General features: G+C 35.6%; 1 protein-coding gene and 1 pseudogene across 2 annotated transcripts in view; both read right to left on the reverse strand.

Annotated features, from left to right (window-relative positions):
* RBPJ (recombination signal binding protein for immunoglobulin kappa J region) overlaps positions 1-24860 on the reverse strand; it is a 116021-nt gene that overhangs the window by 12163 nt on the left and 78998 nt on the right. For both annotated transcript variants that reach the window (XM_029234651.1, XM_029234652.1), the window contains 3 exons: positions 14214-14309; positions 7124-7289; positions 2715-2889 (listed from right to left, as the gene is read on the reverse strand). In XM_029234651.1, coding sequence (XP_029090484.1) covers positions 2715-2889; positions 7124-7289; positions 14214-14309 — 437 coding nt within the window. The remainder of the gene's footprint in view (positions 1-2714; positions 2890-7123; positions 7290-14213; positions 14310-24860) is intronic.
* Positions 22033-24543, reverse strand: LOC114903020 (annotated as a pseudogene).

A 24860-nucleotide genomic window follows, 5' to 3' on the forward strand; every position in this document is an offset into this window, starting at 1 on the left:
GTTTCTAAATTTACTGACAAAGACTCTCTCCTTGACCAAACTTTAGACAGGCTCCTCTGAGCCCTTTTTCCACCGGGACTCTTCCTTGGGCCCTGGCATTGGCCTGCCTAGCCCGGTTATTGCCAAGAATCCTGCTAAACCATCCTCCCATCCTTGATATCTGCTCAAGTTCCTCCCCTCCACCTTCATATCTGATCATCTAGGCCTGTCTTCATAAAAATTCTGGTAAGCTAGTTTGTCAAGAATCCCCCTTCCCTTCATGTCTCTCTCCTCTTAGTAACTTTCCATCCACTGATCCCCTCAACTCTGTTCCTTGGCTATAAATCCCCACTTCTCCTTGTTGTACTTGCAGTTGAGCTCAGTTCTTTACTGAAATCTCTTTTCCCTACTGCAACGGTAGTGAATAAAATCTGTTTCTAACCATCTTTAGTGTCCAGCTCTGTTTCTCTCTGACACTACAATTTACAGAAAATACATTAAACTACACCAAGGAAATATAATTAGCAAATTCCAGTATGTGGAAATCTCTCATGGTCAACTGACTCAGTCTCTTGAATAAATAAACTACAAGAAGAAAGAGAGAAACAGAGAGATGTAGAGAAAATCCACAGATTAAAAAAAACTCAAGGACATGTCAATACAATATATAGAATAATATCTGGTGGATCTTATTTGAATTTTGATTCAACCAAAGGGCTAAAAAAACCCCCCACATTTTAGGTAATTTTAAATTTGAGCACTAGCTAGGTATTTAATGATACTAAGAAACTATTTCTTTTTATAGTTGTTTTATGTTTATTTTTATGTGATCATGGTATTGTAATTATATTAGAAAACAAGAGACCCTATCTTTCAGAGATACACAGAAATATTTACAGATGATATAGTGTCTTGGATTTGCATCAAACTAAAATGAGGGCAGAGGAAAGTGTGTGGGGGGGTAAGGTTACAGATGAAGATAAATCAAGACTGGCTTGAAGTTAAGATCACTGCTGCAAGTTAGAGGATGAACACAAGAGGTTTCATGTCATTAATGCAACTGTCTACTTTAGTACGTTAGAAAATTTCCATAATATAAAGTAAATGATGATGATGATAATGACCAAGCAGACTAAAAACCATCCACTACATAAAATCCCATTAAGTTCATAATAAAACAAAACAAAATAAAAACAAGCAAATAAACCAAAATCCTAAAACCTCACTGGTCACCTTCAAAGAATACTATTGTTATTCTGCAAATTAGTAAATAAGAACCTATCCTGGCTTTTCTCCATAGACTATACTTAAAGCAAACAGCTAACAAATGCAAAAGTTAAGAATAAAAGAATTAGAAAAATCATCATTTTGCAGCCCCTAATGAAATACTAGGTTTAAACAGCCATCATGAAGGGCTACTAAAATCATTAGGTTAAAGGTCGCTGAGGAACTTTATAACTGGTGGATTAGACTAACAACAGCTCAAACTACTATAACCAATCTTAACATAACAAGAAGTGGGATAACCAGATATTACATGACTTCTGATCTGATAGAAATGAACATACATAGGATCAGCTAATTCTAAAATAAAAGTTTAACCAACAGTTTGTAGAAAATATGAGAGACAGAGGAACACGTAATCAGCCAGATCCAGAATATGGAAATTCCACAGGAAAAATGACCCAGTTTCAACAAATAAATAACACAGAAGGAAAAACAGGCTGGTGGAAAGAGAAGAAACCATTACAGATTAAAATGTATGAACCTTGTTTGGATCCAAGTTTGAACAAGCCAACTGTTGAAAATAACAACACAACTGTAAAAAGATATTTCTGAGACAATGTGATAAATCTGCACACGGACTAGCCATTAGATGGCATTAACGAACTACCATCAACTGTTGTTGGGTATAATGATGTTTAAAAGAAAATTATCTGTTAGAGAGTCACTACTGCAGAAATGGTTGAAAGGATAGGATGTCTGAGATGTACATTAAAAAATTCCAGCAGTTGGAGGAGGAAGGAAGGGGTGGTGGTGATAGAGATGATAAAACAGAATTGGTAAAACCTGTTGAGGCCAGGTGGTCACCTGATACTACTTTCTCCCTTTTATGTAAGTTTGAAAGTTTTCATAATAAAAAGTTAAAATAAAGAAAACTGGGCACAGAGGTTGAAGTTTTGTAAAATTCAAACAGCATTTATCTGCTACAGTCTAAAAATGTGCTGATGAGGCAGCAGTCTCTGCCAGTGCAACTACATTAAAATTTTTGTTCAGGTTCTCAGGACAGCCTTCCAAAGCCCACTTGATATAACAGTGTTTCTCAAAGGGGTGCTTTTGATATTCTAAGTGAATCAATTCTTTATGGAATGGGAACCTTCTTGGGCACTGCAGGACATTTAGACACCCTAATGCTAACATTACTCCCTCCAGTCACTGTGACAGCAAAAGGAAACTCCCATTTCTCCAAATGACTCTGGGTGGCAGTGATGAACCAATTCTGTTTAAAAACCACTTCCCTACCCCAGGTACTGCCCATTTTTAATTAAAAAAAAAGACAATAAAGCAGCAGTAATAACTGAATATGACTTTTTCAGATAAAGTAAAGACCACAAAAATATTTGAAAAAAAGGAACTGGCTACTGAAAAGCAATTTTTAATTTAAAAAATAGCTGAATTTGTCTTATTAGTTCATGTTGGGAGTTGAGGACAAAAAAGAAAACAAGTATACATACAGTCAGCATTTTTCAATGACTGCTTCTTTTTGGAAGGTTTGGAGATGACTTTTATCCGCTTGCTGAGGAACACACCAATGTCATCACTATTGCCATAGAACATCTTTACAGAGAGCATGAAGTGCTTTCTCTTGTCTGAATCAGATATATACAATGTTTTGGCCGTGCAATAGTTCTGTGAAAGAAAAGGCAAGTTTTAATAGCACCAAAACCCTGTCAGCTATGTACCTACAACTCAGTATGGCCACGTCTAAGTTTGATCAGACTTAAAGGCAGTAACTCCACAGAAGCGCTGATAAAACCAACTGTGAAAAGTACTGATCTCTGAAAACAAAGTACAAAGTCTTCCTTATCAAGTCTACGACATACTAACACTGTGTTGTTTTCCCCTCTCAAAAAGGCTTTTAAAAAATAGTCTTTTCTTGTTTTATACAGCTCTACATCTATTTCACAGAATTACCAATGTTATAGCAGTAATTTTTTAAAATAAAATTTTACAGTTAAAAAATTCCATGACTGTCTTTCTGCAAATAAGATATAAAGAAGGCCATCAGAACTCAATTAAATTATGTAAAAGATTTTAGCACTGATCCTTCTCAAAATAGTGCATACAACGTTTTTTCTTATATAGTCGAACACTAGAGTAACCACCCATGAGTCTGAGGAAAACATTATTTTTTGAAATAGCTAACACTTTGCCCAATGGGATAATTCCTATTGCATCACCAAAAGAACTGAATTTAAAGGTACTAGAGAAAACAAACGCAGCAAAGTACTATGTCAGTTTACCAGAAATTAAATTCTGGTAACTGAAAGGATAGTATTAAAGAGTTTTAGCACTTGCTATAACTTGCTATAAAGATACTTTGAAATGCTACTATTTCAATTACATATGACAATTCTAAAATCTTTCCTATTCCCTTGATCCCTGTGAATGAGGGAAGAGGCTAAATTATTGATCTATTTTTCCAGATTGGGTAAATAATGCTCAAGTACAGCTTAAGTATTTAAAAATCTGAAATATATATATATATATTTTAAAATCATTGCTCTACTTTAAAATTAGGCTAAACAAGTTTCTTGACTACCTCTGCTGTGTGTTCCTTTTAAAAAGTAGTGCAAATGCCACTCATTTAGAAAATAACTAATGGGCTCTAGGTGTTTAATCTTTAAAATATTACTCACAGCCAATTTTAGTACCAGAACAAAAATCATGCCATACTTTCTTGCATTTCTCAACAGCAAAGTTATATAAGAAAACTTAGGTGCCGTCTTAAATATTTTACTCAATTAAGTTTTTATAAATTCAAAAGGGTGATAAAAGCTTTGAGAGGCTTTGTTCTGCACAAGGCAAAGTTAAGATAAAGCTCATAATAGTAATAAGAAAAATTAAAACAACAGCCTTTGCACTCACTCAGCTCCTTTCACTCCAGGATCTCTAAGTGTTCAGGGATGCTGAACCATGGCCCTGCCATACTTTAAAAAGCTCTGAAAGTCAAATAAAGCCTGAACTATGGAATTATTCTACAACGTAAGACAAAGTCTAGGAAGATAGGTATTGATACACTAAAGGAGAGTACTCCCATGTAACAAAAATAAAATGTGTATCTAAATGAAAGCAATTAAATTCTAATGGCAAAACTTAAAAATGATGAGATCACTTAATTTGAGTGTTAACATTAGGGGATATGATCTATATCAGAAAAGAGAAAATACTGAAATCTAGCATAAATGATAAGGTAGACTGGCAAACAGGAAAGGAAAAAAGAGCAGAGAAAATTGGGTCATAACACAGACACTCAAAGGGCTTTATTTTGTTTGGAAAAAGCAAACATACATATATCTCCTTGGAAGGAAAGGAAATATGCCCCTAATTACAAAAGTGAGTAGTTTGAATCCACAAAAAAATTCTAATAAAGCTATCTCAGATACAATTTATTATTTTTTAAAAGCTATAAAGCTACTGACCACAAACTACTCAAATTTCACAAGGAAAAAAAAAGGACAAGTCACTGATTCAGAAAGAGTATTACGGCTTTAAGACGCTAAGTAAATAAAAACTGAAGTTACATTTGCTTCATCATACCAAAAGGCTAAATTAGCTAATAAAATTCTAAAACAGAAAATGGCATATAATAAATCTGTCTATAAACAATGAAGAGTTTAACTTAAAAAACATCTTTCTGAAGACAAGATCTTCAGGCAAGAAAAAAAATCTGCCCTGAAATAAAAAAGAAATACCAAATATAATGCTACAAAAGTTTATAGAAATATCTGAATTGTAGAATTTGAATTATATAAACAAAACAATACTAGCAACATAGGTGTAGGGGATGTAATTCTTTAAAATAAAAATACAAGTGTGCTAATTAGGGAAGTAATTCATGTTGCATAGCTTACCTAGCTCCAACTATGTAAGACAAAAACTGAGGAAATGAATAGTTAACAAATTAAAAACATCAGATCCAAAATATTGCCAACATATAGTTAAATGTCATGACCATAAAATAAGGGCTGCATATATTGGAACTTTGTTGTAATGAAGATTAAAATAAGGACAAATACCCAAAAATGCAAAATAAAATCCCTCCTTTTTCAATAATGACTAATTGTACCATTCAATGAACAGGCTGTTGAAAGAAAATAACATTACCTTAAATGAATGGAGGTTAAGTGAGATAGGACCAAAGTGCCTCTTTCTGAAGCTCAGCATCTATCCACTGCTTGGTCCATCTTTGCCTACCTGGACCCAAACTTACCTTGTTCCTGTACCTTGATGGTCCAAGCATATGATTATGCTGTTCTTTCTGCCTGGAATGACTTCTGCTGACTCTCAACCAGTCTTATTCTCTATAGACTTCTCTAATAGCATTTTTCATTATAACTAAATATTAACACATAATTCTGGCATACAGACACTGTACTACCCTGTAAGTAGGTGTTTTAAGCACTATTTAATGCTCAAGCTCTCAGGTATTCTCTTCTGCAAATTTCTAGGGCTTGGGGAAAGGATATAATGGCAGAAGTTGAAGAAAGATGTACTAAGCCATTATGCTGAGAAAAGCAAGTGGCGGTGCTGTTTGTTTGTTATTTCCTCCCTTAAAATTGCTGGAAGCTGGAAGTGTTAAAGCAAGCAATGAAGTTCAATTAACACAATTATATACAATGGTAGCTAGAATCCCTGGCTTCTTACTACCTATCTGATCTAATTACCATTCACAGTTCCAAATGTCTAGATGTACAGCTTAGAGACATATCACTAAGACTTTCTATATAACAGAAAAATAGATGAGACATGACTAAGGCCTATTTGTTCAACCCACTACTTAAATATATCTTTTACCTTGGCTCAAGGGTCATAATTCAGAAATATTTTACACTGCTCTATTTTAAGATGAAACAGCCTTTACTGTAGTAAGTTTTATCCCAAACCTAATTTAAAATACATAGTTGACAAGCCTTAATGATAAAAATATAGAGATACAAATGACATAAACATACTCAAATTTGAAGGAGGTTGAAGGCTCCTTATTCTTAGTGCTCATTATCTGTAAAATGACTAAAATTGAATGAGAGTACAAATCCGCTAGCTCACCACCCTCAACCTTGCCCTGCAAACTCCCATTCTTAGTGTCAGCTACAATACAGCAAACACTAAGACATTCAACAAAGACTTACTGAATGAGAAAACAGCTATTTATGCAGTACTTTAAAAGACATTCATGTAGTCACTGAAATCAGAAATAACCATTTTTCAAATTTTAATATCAAGAGAAAACAAAGTAATAACTAATGCTAAGTCACTGAAGAACTACTTTTGAAAACTAAAGGTACAGACTGAAATAACTGCTTTCTAAATCGATAAAATACAATTAGTAAAACTAACTCATAAATTTTATTCCCTAGTAAAGTAATCAAAGAAAATACCTAAAAGTTTGAGTAAAGGTAATCATGGCTGTTCTTGTCTACACAGCATATTTCTGTTCTACACTGAAGCTAGGTAAAACATTTATGATGTTTATAACCCATAATACTTTGTTTCTAGTATAAGACTAAGATTAAATGAGTAGAATAAAACATTATTGAACTATGTATTTTCATTGTTGTTTGACTATCATGCCCCTGTCAGATGGATGAGCAATTAGCCTCCTATACTGGCCCCCAACAGAAATCTGATTCACAGCCTGCTAAAACTGCTAGCAAGCTGAGGAAGCTTATTGTGTGCCACCTTTAGATGTCAACAGCTCAAGCTCCATGAGTCATGACTAAACCACAGCTACTTGAGAAGTTTATTTCTGGTTCTGATTTATATATTCAAAAGAGTGCTACCAATAGCCATAAAAGGAAAAAAAAATCACCACTACAAAACAAGTAAGAAAATTGCATTCTGGTACCATGGTTCTCTTTACCTTTCCTTCCAAGTTCAGCTGCTGCATTTCTTGGTCACTATTTCCTATTCCAATAAATGCACATGGTTGAGACTCTTGTTCAGAACAACCATCGCGTTCCATTTGTTCTTTTTTTTTCTTCCATCCACTGCCCATAAGATATACACAAGGAGGAGGGCAAAAGAACCTGAAACAATGAGGGGGAAAAAACACAATGCAATTACATTCAAGAAAGCATTTCCTTTTCTTAAACACATGAATACAAAATCATGCTGAACTGCACAAAGTTAGCTCCACATTTTGGTGAAGTCTTTTGTAATGCAAATAGTCATATCCACAGCACAGAAATCAAGACTTCCACTTCCATTTGTTCAGGTAAGGTTCATCTATATTGATGTTACGCATTCACTTAGCCTAGATATTTTTTAGAGCAGGGAACATCTCTTTTCACATAGCTCAGAGTTTTGAACTACTGCAGTTCAACAAATCCAAAGTACTCTAATGTATACAAAACATGGTATACCATCACAGAATCTGCAGTTACTGATTAACGTCTACTCAAAATGATGTATCATTAATTAATGACATTCTTGGTATGGATATTACTCTTAACTTCATTTGGTAATTAACCTGGAAAACAGAGCAATGCCCAAAGTAGAAAATTTCGAAATACTAATACAACTAAGTAAAAGAATTAAAAGCAAAATGAATCATTGGATTACTATATATCTTACATCCTGAACGCCTGCTGTATGTGGATGACTGAAAGAAAACTATACTGTATCCTTTCAACTCACAGACAACCAAGAGATTCGTTTCGCTAGTTGCCAAAAACCCACCCTCACAAATTCTTCCCACCTAGAATAATTTCCTTATAATTTTCTCTTAGTAATTACAAAATATCTACTTCAAATCCTAGCTCAGGCAGGCCCCACATTTTACATAGTTCAGACCATCAATCCAGTCCTTATGTAGGGTGTAATTCCTTTGCTCAATCACACAATGACTTACACATACTTTAAAACATTTATGTCGGGACTTCCCTAGTGGCGCAGTGGTTAAGAATCCACCTGCCAATGCAGGGGACACGGGTTTGATCCCTGGTCCAGGAAGATCCCACATGCCACGGAGCAATTAAGCCTGTGCGAAGCCCGTGCTCCACAACAAAGAGAAACCATCTGCAATGAGAAGCCCTCGCACCGCAACGAAGAGTAGCCCCCGCTCACCGCAACTAGGGAAAGCCGCCCGTGCGCAGCAATGAAGAACCAATGCAGCTAAAAATTTAAAAAATAAATAAATAAAATAAAGTTTAAAAAACATTTATGTCATGTCTCGTCAAGGGGCCTGAAAACTCAAATACCTACTCAAATAGTAGCCGAGTAAATTCAAATAGCAGCCAGGTAAGCAATATAAATGGGCGGGCCAGCTGTACAATAAATAAGCAGAAATATCCCTTAATTACCCAAAGAAGTAGGTTCCCTCCCTTCTTTCTTGAAACACACAGCCCTCATGGTAATTCCCACTTTTTGTATAGCTATAAGCATAGAAATTTCTTTCTTAATCTTTTAAGCCCACTGAAAGAAAAAAAAAAAGAGCTTAACTGCAAAGAGTATCAGCCAATGCTGTGTGGCTCTGATGACAAGGAAACAATCGGGATCAGCAAGCATGTGAGTATACACTCACCCACCCACTCACAGGGCTGAACTATGGGTGTGGAGGCCTAGTGCTGGCCACATCCTCCAACTTCCCAATAGTTGCCTGAAATCAAGTTTTACGTGAAATTCCTAATTTTAAAATTTGGCAAATAATTTATGCCTTTTAACACTTTTTAGGCCAACAATGTACAGACTTAAAAAAATAAAAAACTAAAGAACTGTACACAGGCATGTGTGTGTACATACATACACACAGATACCATCATGCTGGATTTAGCTTTCAGGCCACCGTAAAGGTAGTAAATTGGGAGGCTGGGGTCAACATATATATACTACTATGTATACTAATGAGAATCTACTGTGTAGCACAGGGAACTCTACTCAGTCACCTGTGGTTACCTAAATGGGAAGGAAATCTAAGAAAGAGTAGATATATGTATACATATAACTGATTCATTTTCCTGTACAGTAGAAACTAACAACACTGTAAAGCAACTATACTCCAATAAAAATTAATTAAAAAATAAATTAAATAAATGTAGTAGAGTAGTGTCTACTTGTTTGCTTCCCCCTCAGCACCTACTACAATACTGACTGAATTGAATCAAAATATATGGCACCTACTTTTTGCTCAACTCTACCAAAGACTACTTTAGAGGCAATCTACATACAATTTATAGGAAGTGAGCTGGGTTTATTTAATTTTCATTAATTCACAAAAATTTATTACACCCCTAATCTATACTAGATACTGGGAATATATTAGTAGTTAAAACAAACAAATAAAAATTCTTGTCCTAATGGAACTCAGAGTCTAATAAGAAAGACAATTTTAAAAAGCTAGATGACTAAAATAACATATATACTCTGTTAGCTGATGGTAAGTACTGAGGGAAAATAATAAAGCAGAGAAGGGGTACTTAAAAATGTAGAAGACCTGGGTGGCCAGAGAAAGCCTATTTAAGAAGATGACTTTAAATCATGACCTAAAGCCATGGGTTTCTTGGGTAAGAGCATTTCAGAAGAAGGAATAAATAGCAAGTGCAATGGCTCCAAAGTAGAAAGGACTATAATGGACGGCGGAGAAACAACAGACCAGCGTGGCTGGAGCAGAGACGAGAACAACAGGAGATGAAGCCGGAGTAATGGGGAAGTAGACCTAGCAGGTTGAAGGGGTCAGGCTGAGTTAGGATGAAAATCTTCTGGGGTCTTCTCATATGTATCTAAACCAACAGAAAAGAATCAGAGCAGCCTTTGTTCCTGTATACTCTCTGTCACCATGGACATAGAGGTCACAGCCGAGGCAGTGGGCTCAGTTCCAGGTCACTCCAAGTTTGGAGGGATGCCTGGATTAGCTGGGCTAGTTCAGGAGTTGGCTCAGTTCAAGTCTGCACCACGGATCTTTCTGGCCTCTAATGCTGGGAACCACCCAATACTTACCATGGCACAGATTCAAATATCTAGCTGGCACACTATCAGGAAGTTGAGAAGGCATCAATTTTGGAAGCTTGTCTACTATTAGTATTTTATTGACAGATGTTAAGCCTCCTTAGTAAGGTGGTATATCAGCTATAAAATTCGAAAAGCTTTGTTTTACTATAGTGTACCAAATGTAGTGCTGGTTTTCTCAAGAGTACTGTGATAAAATGGCATGAAACCAACAGGGCATAAAAATCAGACAGGTTGACAAGAAATTCTTTACCACTCAAAACACTGACCTAGGTTCTATATTGAAAGTGCTTTCCAATCTTGTAATAAATGTAAGAAAAATGAAGATTCTTCAACTGCCTCTGAACTAGCCTTATTTTTATATCAACTCTACAACTATTCAAGAAAGCTGTGATGCAAGAAAATTGCAAATCCAATATAAACATTAAGATTATTTCTACCATGTGATGATGAAATCATATTTTAAACATCCCAATATTGTCACTCCCTAAAAATCAGCTAATGAATCAAATCTTCATTTCCAGAAACTTCAGTAGTAATATAATAATCAAATAGAAGATAAGCATCAATACAAAAAAATTTACAGACAAATGAAAGGAAATTAAAGGGAGGAGGGTAAGGAAAAAATGCCACCTAATTAACAAAAGAAAAATTAACATACACCTTTATAAGGTGTATGTGAATCGATGATTCTTTGCATTTGGACAGCTGGTCAATATGTACCAAACATTCAGTGAAAAGTCTGACCAAGTGGCTAGCCTTTGGAGTTTACCAGCTGCTATAAAAGGACACTTTATGAAACAATGTGCCTTTATTTTCTAATCTAAGCAACTATGACAAACAGTGCTTTTATTTGCCACTTGGTGGCGATATGCACACATTTATGATTTCATTCATTTCCTAGTTCAACAGTCAGTCTTTATTTTCAGAGAGTGATTCAACAAGTTTTTCCTCATATCCTGAGATGAGGTCTGGAAAATACCTTACAGATTCAAAGAAACCTTTTTATTTAGCCCAATATATAAGATTAGACAAAATCCAAACACATCATTTACATTTTTTTATTTTGGCAGAATCATTACCCTTTGATGATTATTCATACTTCCCCAACACAAAGTTGAAGAAATGTTAATATGTCTACTGGCATTTCCATATCTTTAATAGAAATTTGCCTCTAGACAAAATAATTTTTTCTTTAAGTTTATTTTTCAATTTGAAAAGACCTTCTTCGATTAAAAAGTAAAACTAGCCACTAACATACTAAGTGGGATACCAAATATGTTATGCAAATAAATACTCATCATTAGGCACAAAAGTGAATCCTGAGAATGATTTAAGATTTTAGGATAAAACTTCCTACCCAAATATTTCTAGCATCATTCACTGGAGTTATTTTGTAAGCCAAGATGACTGTGGTCATGTCCCCAGGTTACCTCATGCCTAATGCAAGAAAGAAAGCAGATCTTCCTCTTTCCGCTGCACTCCACTAAGGAGCAAGGGACAAGAATTCTTCCAGTAAGAAGCCCTGCCAGTTGTCCAGGAGGCTGACCTGTGTTAGCAGCCCCTGACGACTAATACCTTTTTAAAATCAAGTAATTTTAATAGGTTTTTACCTTTACTGTGAAACTAGTGTATGTCTCTTCTGGAAATTTTAATAATACAATAAACATAGAAAGTAGTTACTCTGGCTTTTTCATCTTTTTTTTTTTTTTTTTTTTTCATTCTTTGGAGTCAGAAGCTTAGATTCTTTGAGCTTTCCTCTGACTGGGGTTTTAGACCCACCAGGCTATACCCCAAATAATAGAAAGAAATTGAAAATAAGGGCAACCATAATAACAGTTAACCATTAAATCACCTATTTTAACTTGATAAACCACTATATCTTTGTATTTTTAACAGTGACTAACAAACAGGAACCTTATCTGGACTAATCTTTTGAGTAGCTCTTCCCCTTCTGTTATCTGCACTGGGCCTCAGTTATCCACCGAAGTATTAAATGACTTAGTGACTTTTAAAATTCCCATCCAAGATGCTTTTGCACAGTACCTGGAACCTTACAGGTTGTGAGAAATAAAGAATAAATGAGTTAATAAATGAATCCAATTGTATTAAACTGAGCAACACTGCCCAGGTTGGCAGCTTATACAATCAACATATGTTTTCCTATCTTCATTAGATCCAGCCCAATCTCACTCTGCTAATGGTAAAAAGAGAATCCCAGACAAAGTGAAGTTTACAAAGTTTGTGTTTTTTAGACATCTTTAGGTTCTTCAGGTACCTTTTCCATCTTCAAGCCTTGCTGTAGATAATTAACACTCAAACATAAAATGCAAGGCTATGAAAATTAGGGAAATGAAAAAAATATGAAATTTGGAATTACAGACCCAGGAGTTTTAATCCTGGTTTTTATCAACTCCTAACTAAAGTGAATCTGGGCATATTTAAAGTCTCTGATCTTTAGTCTCCTCACTCACAGAATGGGGATTAAAGCATGCCTACTTTACAAGATTATTCTGAGGATTGAAATTTAAAGACATTTGTAAGGCATTTCCAGAACAATGTCTAGCTCGTGACTGGATAAAGGGAAGCTGTTCCTTCTTCAGATTCACTATGAAATACAAGGCTGACCCTTTAGATCCATCTCAAGTAATGAGGGTATTGACTTATGCTATTTTGCTTGGCTGGGGGGAAGGAGACAATCGCCTATATACACGTGATTTCATTATTGGCGGGGGGGAGGGGGGGAAGAGCAGACAGAACACCTGAATTTCCAGTACCAACTTCATGCAAAAAGGGGTCACTATCTCGATTTGGTTTCTTCGTCCCAAACTGCAGGTACCAACTTCTTCACATATTTAACTCTAAATCAGATGATTTAAGTTCCATTAGTAAAGTAATCAGAAATTTAGTAAACTTGAATAACTAAAAAAGAACACTTGGCAGTATGAGTCCTAAATGCTGTTTTCAGCTGTTCATCCTCTTTGAGGATAACATTATCAACTAAACAGTTTCACCTTTTTTTCAGCTCAGATTTAGAGGACTTTGAGAAAGAGACTATTTAAAATTCTTCCAGCCTATAAATTAATATACTACCTTTCCCTTCTCTTATGCATATGCTAAGATCTCCTTTATCTCACAAATTCTAAGATTCCACTCATTCCTTTCAATCCAACACCCAAACCTGAGTTTTCATTCCTTCTCCCAATTCAGTTTTGGTGCCTTTCTAGCCAATCCAAAAAAATCTTTCATCTTCCCCCATAAGCAGCCTTTGTCTACAAAATGCTTAACACAAAAATGCTGTCTGAAAGACAAAGGCTTGAGAAACTATTAACAAGAAAATTCCAGGAACCAAGTGAAAAAACAAATAACAAAAATCCACAATTATATACCAAAAATGCTGAAATTTTAAAAATACTAAGACAAACACTAAATATTAAAATCCCTATTATAATTTAATTTTGGCTAATCTGATTTACAGGTCATTTCTGTAGTGCCACATTCATGTGGTATGAGTACCAGCTCAGCTTTGCTGGGTTTTTTAACCTGAATAGGCACAGGGTCAGGGTGGAGAGGGCTGGGAGTACTTTTCTTCACAATCACTGCATAATTCAATTTGGGGGTCTGTTTAAGCCTTTTTCTTTTTAAAATGGTACTTTTGGGGTCACATTTCTTTAAAAAACTACATTTTCCACCGAAAGGAAAGCTACTTTTTGAATGAGCTAATGTATCACAGAAATACTTAGAGAACACCATGCAGCCCCAAATAAAAACTATGGATTATTTCATTTTGTGAAATCACGGATTTAACCAGAGGATCTTTACTAAATAAGCCACAATTTACTTTGTTTCTCCCTCTTCAATAGAGACAAATCCCCCATTTTTCATTTTGTACTTGCAAATTAACCCAATAGAAACCATCCTCTTACTTGTATATTAATACATCACTTGCAAATTCATGATAGCCATTATTAGCCATTAATTATCTACCAGAAAAACAATAATCTTACCTTTTTTCATTTCCATATGACTTCTGTGCAACTTTTGCATGAAGAATAAGTACTGTTTGATCCCCTCGCTCTTTTAAATAATTTCGCATAGCTTCCCTAAAATAAAATATAAATATCACCATTACAGGGGTAAGATTTAGAGTATTACTATGCTCTATAATGAGAATACTTAAGAATATGTTTCAAACAAGCAACTCCAAAAATGAAAACAATAAAGCAAAACAAACGCATGAACTAAATTTAAAGAATATTATACAATGGGGAAATATATACTGCTCATCTTCAACTCTATTCTTTGTTCTTTGAAAGAAGCTGTCCCTCGCTCTTGGAATTTATGATACAACTCAATTAAACCACAATTACAACTTAGAGAATAACTAGAATCACTATGTACACTGCTAATTAGGCTTTAAACCCTTTATAAAATTAATGCATGCAATACTTTTGTATTTAATAATCTGATTCACTACCACCACTAGCCCCTCTCCTCCAGCTATTAGAATGAGTATTTTTTACTGAATACAAAGCCATAAGAAATCCTTAGGTCATACAAATTTATTATTACATGTTTTTAAAGTAACAACCCTACAAAAGGACTAAGAAAGGGCTACCATTTATATACAGATACATAATTACTCTCAAGGATGTTACTAAACACATAAAGTTAATAAAAGCTAATGCAAATTAGTGAAAAACAATTAAATTTTGGAAAAAATACAATGTTAATTATTTCAAGCACAAAATACTCCAACTATCTATTTATTATGCAAGTGTATAAAAAATTCAATGTCTTAAAAATATTTATTCACCCAATTATTTTGCTAAGCAATATAATAGAGTATGGAGAACACAAGGTCTACATAGATCAAACTTTACATTTCTGAATCAGCAGAATCCCAGTTCTTGAGATGTTTAACACATTACAAAATAAAGCAAAAGTGCTTCAAAGGCAATCATCAAGAAACTTTTAATAAAGTGAATGCTATTTTTATTTATAAGTAAAAGACAAATGTATAGGGGATAGCTACAGAATAGTAGTAAGTTATTAAACGTGGGGAATTCTAGACTTCTGGCACTTTGAAACTAAGTGGCCTGGGGCAAATTTCTTAACCTTATCTAGCTTGACTTTCTGTATCTGATAATAACAATAATGCTGACATAACATAGAGTGGTTGTGGGGATTAAATGAGATGACAGCGTTTATGTTTAGTGACTGAAAACCTTTTGGCTCAAGGCAGGAATGGTAACACTGGAATCCAACAGATTGCACATTATTCCTTACCACTGTAACAAAGCTCAAAGTCCAGTAAAGACAGCAAAAAATGTTTGGAAAACAAACTGTAATGAGATTCATGTTCCAAATAGAGGTATGACCAAAGAGCTCCAATAGGGAGTGTCTATGTAAAGGAGGGGAGGGGTGATAAAGGACCACTCCTAGGAAAATTTTCTTAGAAGAGCTAACTTCTGAAGGAAAAGGAATAGTCACAGTAAGTGGAAGGAAGAAAGAGTAAGGCATTCCAGGGCCAGGGAGAGAAGTATGGACGAGCAGGAATGACCCTGCAAATTTGGGTACAGCAAGAGATTCAGGCTGAGGAGTAAACCAGCCACAAAAAAAAATAGTAGCTAAGATTTCTTGAGTGTTTACTATGTGCCAGGCCCTGAATAAATGCATTATTTCACTTAATCCTCATAATCCAAAAGGTAAGTATTGTTAATACCATGCTGAATGTCTTGCAATTAATAAATGGTAGTCAGGAAACTGAAACAAATTCTCTAAAATTCTAAAGTGAGCCATGGCAGTGAATAAAATTGAGAAGTTGGGTACAGTCAAATTGTGAAAAGCCTATCAAATCCCTTGAAAATCTGACATTAGTAAACTTAAATACTAAGTATAAAAGTTTAAGCTAATTCAAATATCACCCTATGATAAGATGGTGATAAAAGTGGTAGCAGGTAATAAAAATTTTAAGACACCTAGAAAAAACTTAAAATAAAAAAATCCATCTCTTTGAGAGTTAGGAAAAGATCATTTAATTTTATCTCCACTCCATTATAGAAAAACACCATGCTGTGGAAAGTGGATTTTCAATCTACACAAAAGGCAATGCAAGATCTTGAGGTTTCTTTTAAACATACAGTTAATTTTCCTTTATAGTTAATTCTAGTGGTGAAATAGAGAAGGGGTTTTAGAAAGCATAGAGAAAAGACAAACTTGAAAAAAGGCTGTCACACCAAGAAAGAGGTAATAGAAGACAGTACAGGAGAAGACAGGTTTTAAGTCTTTTGTTTCAGGAGAAGCAAGTGTTAATAGGTTCTACTGGACAAATGTCAACTCTGAAGTGCCCCAGAACTCCAAGCTGGAAGTATTTAATAGGTTGTTGGAAACAACCATCTGTAGTTCCAGAGAGGAATCTGGGCTGGAAAAGTACGGTTCATTGGTATACACAGTTCATAAATAAAGCCATGGTAGTCAATGAAGTCTCCCAGAAAGAAAACACAGTGATAGGAGAGTCAAGAAGAAAATGTATAAAAGGAAATGAAGAACCGGTAGGGGTAGAACTGAAACTGTCTATTAGATGCTATGGAAGGAGACAACCTCAAAAGAGGGGAACAATCAAAAGGTAAGATGCTGGAGAGGTGAAGGTCACTTTAATTTTAGCAAGAAGTCTAAAAGCCACCAGTTAAAGCCTCACAAGTTATTTGTAAAATGAGAGGCCATTGTGATGCCTAACAAGTAAGAAAAGAGCCATAGGTACTATCTGGAAATACCCTCTAGGGAATGGAGAAAGAAGCTGACTATGTACAATGATTGAAAATCGGTATTGAAGGACTGGCTAATGTTGAAATCCATAAATGATAGTGTCAAGTCCCACTAACATTCCAAGGGAATAGAGACAGCACATTCTCAAACCTGCTGGGTACTGGGCAAGAGGTGCAGTGTGGAGAGGATAACGATTAATAAGGGATTTGAGGTGTTACTAAGTCACGTAACTGACCATAGCATTCAAGGTAGATAAGAAAACAAAAGGTAAGCCAGAAGAAGGTCAATATCTTGACAAAACTGGCACAGAAGCCCAGTCACTGGCATAAAAAGTGAAAAGTTGCTATATACTTGAAAAAAAAATTTTTAAGAAACCATTTTAAATATATTTCCCCACGCTGAATTCTATTTGCATTTACAGTCTCTATTTTATCATTTAGCAATTACTTGATATGTTGGTCATATTTCATGTCTTCTTTCCTTGTCTTCCCAAAGAGTATGCAAAGCCTTTAAGACACACTATTAGGTACATTTTAGAAATGGAGGAGGGGTTAAGCAACTTTCCCAAGATGATACTGAAGTCCCAGGATTCAAATTTAGGCAGTCTGGCTTTGGAGGACAAAATTAATACTATCAGATACTTTTGCACTGGTATTATGAGCACAGTTTGGGTATGAAACAAACAGGGAGAGGTCTGAATCTTGACGCCTGTCAATTACTAAGCCTGAGTTTTCTCACCTGCATTTTTTTTAAAAAAAAAAGACAGTAATAGCTCATATTGTGAAAAATATTTTAAATTAAGTACCCCCACAAACTGACAAATATCCAGTGTCAGTAAACTCTACCTATTATTATTATTTTCTGAGAACAATGGCAGGAGGGAGGGGGAGATGGAGGTCGGAAGACTTACACTGAAGTTTAAGGGCAAACTTGAAAATGACCTGGAGGTAAATCATCAGGTGTCTCACCTGCCTTGCAAGGCACAAGTTTTTGCAAGCATAATAGGTAAGCTGCACTTTTATACATCTTCCCATTAAAGATTTATTGAGAACCTATTACATCCCAGGCACTGGTTATTGTGCTAGCTGAACTGTTCACAATAATGATTACGACAAAAGATTACAGATCTCAAGGTATTTATGATGAATGCAAGATGACAGCTCTAGTTTTCCTTGTCTTTTCCCTTCATATTTATAATACAAATTCTCGAAAAAAGCAACTAGAACCTTAAGTAACCATTAATAATAGTTGCCCTGTAGTAGTAATTTGCCAAATAGCTTCTTTCAACAAGAAAAAATTTTCCTTTGTTAATAGAATATCAAACATTAAAATTATGTTATCTGGCAGTTAAAGGTTGACAGTTTTGTTGTGCACCTTAAGGAGCCGTTAAAAAAGATACAGGCAATATACTCAAAAGAAACACAATTAAAAAGTAAAGACCATGGCATGACAGCCCATGTGCTCTTCATTTAGTCTAGGGTTTGGTTAATTGAACAGGGTTTCAATTTCAGCAGTGTTGACATCCTGGGCTAAACAATTCTTTGTTGTGAGGGAGCTGTGCTGTGCATTGGAAGGTGTTTAGCAACATCTCTAACTTCTACCCATTAGAAACCAACAGCACCTTTCCTACAGTTGTGACAACCAAAAATGTCTCCAGATATTGCCAAACGTCAGAGGGGTAAAGGGGGAGGTCACCTGGGTTGAAAACCAGTGGATTGAAGAAAACCAAAAATGTTCCAACAATAAGTTGAGAAAATCACTCAATGTCTTTTTAAGAAAGAATGAGGGAAATTTTGTCATTTGAAGACATAATATAGGTGCTGTAAAAACGTTACCAGTAGAATTACTACTTTGTATTACTGAATTGTTAAAAAACAGTAACAACAAAGCTAAAACTCATAATTTGTTGTAAGTTACTATCTAACAAGTTTTGAAGCTTATGTATTCTTTGTTATTTCATTTAATAATTCCTTATAAAATATTCATTCTGAATGAAAGCCAATTAACAATTATTTGAAGAACACCATGGAGCAACTATTTTTGAAAGAGTTTACTCACTTAAAACACATTAGCTTAAATGTTTAGAAAATCAGAAAATTTTACCAGCATTTTTACTCACATGAAAGCATGGCAAATGCCATTCTAGTTTGACATGTTTAAACTATCACCATCTTCGTCAAACTTCTGGCTCTTTTTTCCTTTATAAACGTCTTTTTTTTTTTTTTTAATATCGCAAACAAAATTCACAAAAAAGAACGTCCTTAACAGTGTTAACCCCTGTTTTTCTGAAAACAGAACCCTTACTTCCTCACCACATTCATATACGCCGCCATGATTAGGCCAAGGGGCACATAAGTGATTTAAACCAGATGTACATGTGCGTGCACACGTTGGGGGCTGGGGGGAAAGCATTTGAGCTGGGAGCTAAACATAGCCAGTCCCAACTACTCAAGGAATGAAGTGGCCCACAAACTTGGAAAGTCCAGACAGCCATCCTTACAGATAGGATCAGTCCCTGTACTACTCAAATTGGAATTTTATCACTTGTAAAATCCAAATAATAAAGGTTCCAATGTGAACTGTCTTCTGGTAAAGAAACCTAGTTTTGTTGTATCAAGTGTGCCCAAAGTAATTCCATACACACACCTCTGTACCTGCAAACATTTTAGAGAGCTGCAGTGTATACTTTGAGTAGTATTCAGTATACTGAATACTACTACAGGCCACAGGTCAGCAAACCACACTAGCAGCCTGTTTTTGTACTCTCTAGGAGCTAAGAATGCCTTTTACATTTTTAAAGGGCTGTAAAAAAGAACAGAAGTCTATGCAACAGAGATAGTATGCAGACCTCAAAGCCTAAAATATGTACTACTTGGCTCTTTACAGAAAACATTTGCTGACCCCTTCATAAGCAATAAAAAATAAAATGATTTTAAAAGAAAAGTTGCAAAACTGGAATTTCCCTGGTGGTGCAGTGGTGAAGAATCCGCCTGCCAATGCATGGGACACAGGTTTGATCCCTGGTCCAGGAAGATCCCACATGCTGCAGGGCAATTAAGCCCGTGTGCCACAGCTACTGAGCCTGCGAGCCACAACTCCTGAAGCCCATGCACCTAGAGCCCATGCTCCACAACAAAGAGAAGCCACCGCAATGAGAAGCCCACGCACCGCAACAAAGAGTAACCCCCGCTCGCCGCAACTACAGAAAGCCCACACACAGCAACAAAGACCCCAAACAGCCAAACATAAATAAATTTAAAAAAATTTTGTTTAACTGTGTCAGAAAAACTGTGCTTTTAGAACACTATCTAAAAGATCATCCTCTAAATAACAACACACTTTTTCACTGTTGTTTAAGTTGGAAGATGGGTGTTAGGATAGAATAGGTAGGTTTAAGAGATTTTTTTTTAAGGGAAAGAAACCCTCTCTGAATTGAAGTGTCCAACCTCCATACACCCCAATGAAAAGTGATATAAAATTCCTTATTTATTCATTCATTTATGGCTGTGTTGGGTCTTTGTTGCTGTGCACGGGCTTTGTCTAGTTGTGGACAGTGGGGGCCACTCTCCACTGTGATGTGCGGGCCTCTCATCGTGGTGGCCTCTCCCGTCGCAGAGCACAGGCTCTAGGCGCCCAGGCTTCAGGAGTTGTGGCTCGCAGGCTCTGGGGCACAGGCTCAGCAGTTGTGGCGCACGGGCTTAGCTGTTTCGCGGCATGTGGGATCTTCTCGGACCAGGGCTCGAACCCGTGTCCCCTGCCCTGGCAGGCGGATTCTTAACCACTGCGCCACCAGGGAAGCCCTAAATTATTTTTGATCAAATACAAGACCCTAAAATTTTCCTAAAACGGAAAACTCTTTAAAGGAGAAATGAGGAAATATGGTGAAAAAGAGCCAGATGGGACCTAAACTTGCTATACTGTCAGAAGGGAAAATGTCCTGACTTTTGAAATTAAGGTTAAATTTTTATCACAGAATTGGGAATTGATTTTACATTCCAATTTTCTGTTTTATTCAAACTGTTTTACTAAATTGCTTTATACTAGCTTTGATAATAAAGAGTAAAAAATCTAAGTTTGCCCTCTTTAAGAGATTTAAACAAATAAAGCTTACCTAAATTCTCCCCTAGAAGACACACTAATTTCTTCTAAGGTATTTTTAAAGGGTAAAATGCTACTAAAATTTTTTACAGCTTTACTGAGGTTTAAATTGAAATACAGAAAAATGCATTTATTTTCAAGTGTACAATTTGCTAGGTTTTGGCATATGTATACACCATCAGCACAATCCAGAAAGACAGTCATCATTCCCAAGTTTCTGTCTCTCCCCAACCCCAAGAAACCACTGATCTACTGTTATTATAGATTAGTTTGCATTTTCTACAATTTTATATAAAATTGTACTTTCTCCCGACTTCTTTAGAAAATTGGACATAATTATCCTAAGATTCCTCTATGTTGTTGCATGTATCAATAGTTCATTCCTCTTCATTGCTAAATAGAAAGCCATTGGAGAATATACCACGATTTGTTGGTCCATTCACGTGTTGGTGGGTATTTGAGTTATACCTATATGGCTATTATAACTAACACTTCCACAAACATCTGTATTCAGGTCTTTGTATTAATACGTTTCCATTCTTCGTAACTGAATATGCAAGAATGAAATGGCTAGGCCATATGGTAGGGGAGTTTTAACTTCTTAAGTACCATTTTATTGCGCTTCACTTTATTGCACTTCACAGATATTGTCTTTTTTTTTTTTAACAAATTGGAGGTCTGTGGCAACCCTGCATCAAGCAAGTCTTTCAGCACCATTTTCCCAACAGCACTATTTTTTAATTAAGTACTTTTTTCCCCCCAGACATAATGCTATTGCATTAGACATAATGCTATTACATTATAGCGTAAACATAACTTTTACATGCAACAGAAAACAAAAAAATTTGTGACTTTTTCCCCCCAAATCAAAAGAGCTTTTATTGCATCTTTAAAATATCACAAATGAGTCCGAAGAATCATCTGGCATCTTGCTGTTTCTGTAGCCAGACCACTCAAATATTATTCATCAGCCTGCTGAACTGTTTCTTTTTTCAGAAACATAGATACCATCCAAAAATTTTTTGACATCCTTGTTTTTAACTGTTGGGGCTTGCTGAATCAAAGCAGCTAAATTTTACACAAGTTCAATGTCGTTTCCTTCAAGAATCAACTCATCTTTCTGGACCTGATACTGAACAAGCAACGCCTGGCCTCATCCAAACCCTGAGGATGTATTTTTCACCCCCAAAATTTTGGATTTCAACAAGAGAACCATTCTCCTGAATATCAACATTGATGGGGAACTGAGCATATACAGACCTCATAACAGAAGTCCAGTGTAACACCCTTGATCATGTTCTGTATACAACTACAGACAGTGCAAACAGTCGCCAGTTCCCTTCTATTTCCCCACCATTTGTGAAGCCAGAATGTCTTCTTTTTCTTTCCAAGGAGACTGAGTTCTACATTGATGTGACTGAAGTCCCTCCACAGGGTGCCTCTAGAAAATTTGTGTGTCTTGCTTGTTTTTGTCTAAAAGCTGTATAATTTGACATTTTACATTTAGGTCTATTTTGATCTAATTTTTGTATATGGTTCCAGGTATGAATCATAGTTATTTTATGTTATGTAAGTGGTGGGTGCATATGGTTATCCAACTGTTCCAGAATCCTTTTGTTAAAAACCCTTTAGCTGACTAAACTGCCTTTGTACCTTGACTGAAAAACTTATCTCAAGAACAATTTCTGGCCACTATTCTGTCGCAATGATCTACTTGCTATCTTTAAACCAATACCATCCTTGATTACTGTAGCTATCTAACAAGCTTTGAAATCAGGTAGTGTTAAGTTCTTACTGCCCTTTTTCAAGGTTGTTCTGGCTAGTCTAAGACATGTGCATTTGCATCATAAATTTCAAAAACAGCTTGTCAACTGCTATAAAAAAAAGCCCATTGGGATTTTGATTGGGATTATGTTGAATCCATAGATGAATTTGGGAAGAACTGACACTACTGAGTCTTCTGCTCAAAGAACATTTATTTAGGACTTTTCAGCAATGTTTTGTAGTTTTCAGTACATAGTTTTTGCACATCGTGTGTCAGATATTTTCCCCTAAGAATCACATATTTTTTGATGCTACTGTTTTTTAAATTTCAATTTCCCACTGTTCATTACTAGTATAAAAAACGCAATTCATTTTTGTATGCTTTATATGTTGACTGTGTAGCCTACCACCCTGTTAAACTCACCTATTAGTTCTAATAACTTTTTTTTTTTGGAAGATTCCATAGAGATAATACTGATGTCTACAAATAAAGTCAGTTTTACTTCTTTCCAATTTAGATGCCTTTCTTTTTCTGGCCTTACCCATACTAATTAGAACCTCAAGTACAATGTTAAATGGAAGTGGTTAAAAGTGGACACCCCTGCATTGTTCCTGATCTTGAGGGAAAACATTCAGTCTTTCACAAGTATGGTGTTAAATGTAGTTTGTTTATAGGTAACCTTTATCATAATGAGGAAATTCCCTTCTATTCCTAGATTGATGAAAATTATGATGAAGAATGAAATGTCAAAAGCTTTTTCTAAATCCCTGAGATGACCAAATGATTTTCCTTTTTTGTTGTTAATGTATTAAAATGACATTGATTGATTTCCATTTCTGAGATAAATCTCATTAGATCACGATGTATCATCCTTTTAATATATTGTTGGAGGACTTCCCTGGTGGTGCAGTGGTTAAGAATCCACCTGCCAATGCAGGGGACACGGGTTCGAGCCCTGGTCCAGGAAGGTCCCACATGCCATGGAGCAATTAAGCCCATGCGCCACAACTACTGAACCTGTGCTCTAGAGACCGTGAGCCACGACTACTGAAGCCCACACGCCTAGAGCCCCTGCTCCAAAACAAGAGAAGCCACCACAATGAGAAGTCCATGCACCACAACGAAGAGTGGCCCCCGCTCGCCGAAATTAGGGAAATCCTGCGCACAGCAATGAAGACCCAATGCAGCCAAAAATAAAAATAAAATTTAAAAAAGAAATAGATCAAAAGAAATACTGTTGGATTCATTTTGAAAAACTGTTAAAACATTTTATATCTGTGCTCATAAGGAATATAAGTCCACAATTTTATTTTATTTTAATGTCTTTGTCTGCTTTTAGTAACAGGGCATCACTGTCCTAATCGAATGAACTGGGAAATGTCCTGCTTTCCAGTTTTCTGGAAGAGTATGTATAGAACTGGCATGATGTATTTCTTAAATGTCTGGTAGAATTCAATAGCAAAATCATCTAAGCCTGGAACTTTCTATGTGGAAGATTTAGAATTACAAGTTCAATTTCTTTAGATATAGGGTTATTCAGGTTATCTATCTGTTTCTTCCTGAGTAAGCTTTGGTAGCTTGCCTGTTTCAAGGAATTTGTGTATCTCTTCAAAAGTTGTTGAATTTATCGGCAGAAAGTTATTTCTAATATTTGCTTGTTATCCTTTAAATATCTGTAGAATCTAAAGTGATATTACCTTTCTCATTCTTGATGCTAGTAATTTATACAGAAACAGATTTCTATTTGATATGATTATCCTTCTGCCTGAAGGATTTCTTTAACATTTTTTGTAGCTCAGGCCTGTTTATGATTAATTCCTTTTCAGTTTCTTATGTCTAAAAATGTCTTTATTTTGCCTTTGCTAGGTATAGAATTCTAGGTTGCCAGATTTTTCCCCCTTGAGTACTTTAAAGCTGTTGTTCCACTGTCTTCTCCCTAACAAGGTTTCAGATGAGAAACCTCTGTCATCCTTATCTATATCTTTTTTTCCTCTGTATATAATTTATCTTTTTTTCTCTGTTG

This window comes from Monodon monoceros, unplaced genomic scaffold (assembly GCF_005190385.1).
Source record: "Monodon monoceros isolate NGI ecotype Baffin Bay Population unplaced genomic scaffold, NGI_Narwhal_1 Super_Scaffold_20, whole genome shotgun sequence".
NCBI classification, from domain to species: Eukaryota; Metazoa; Chordata; class Mammalia; order Artiodactyla; family Monodontidae; genus Monodon; species Monodon monoceros.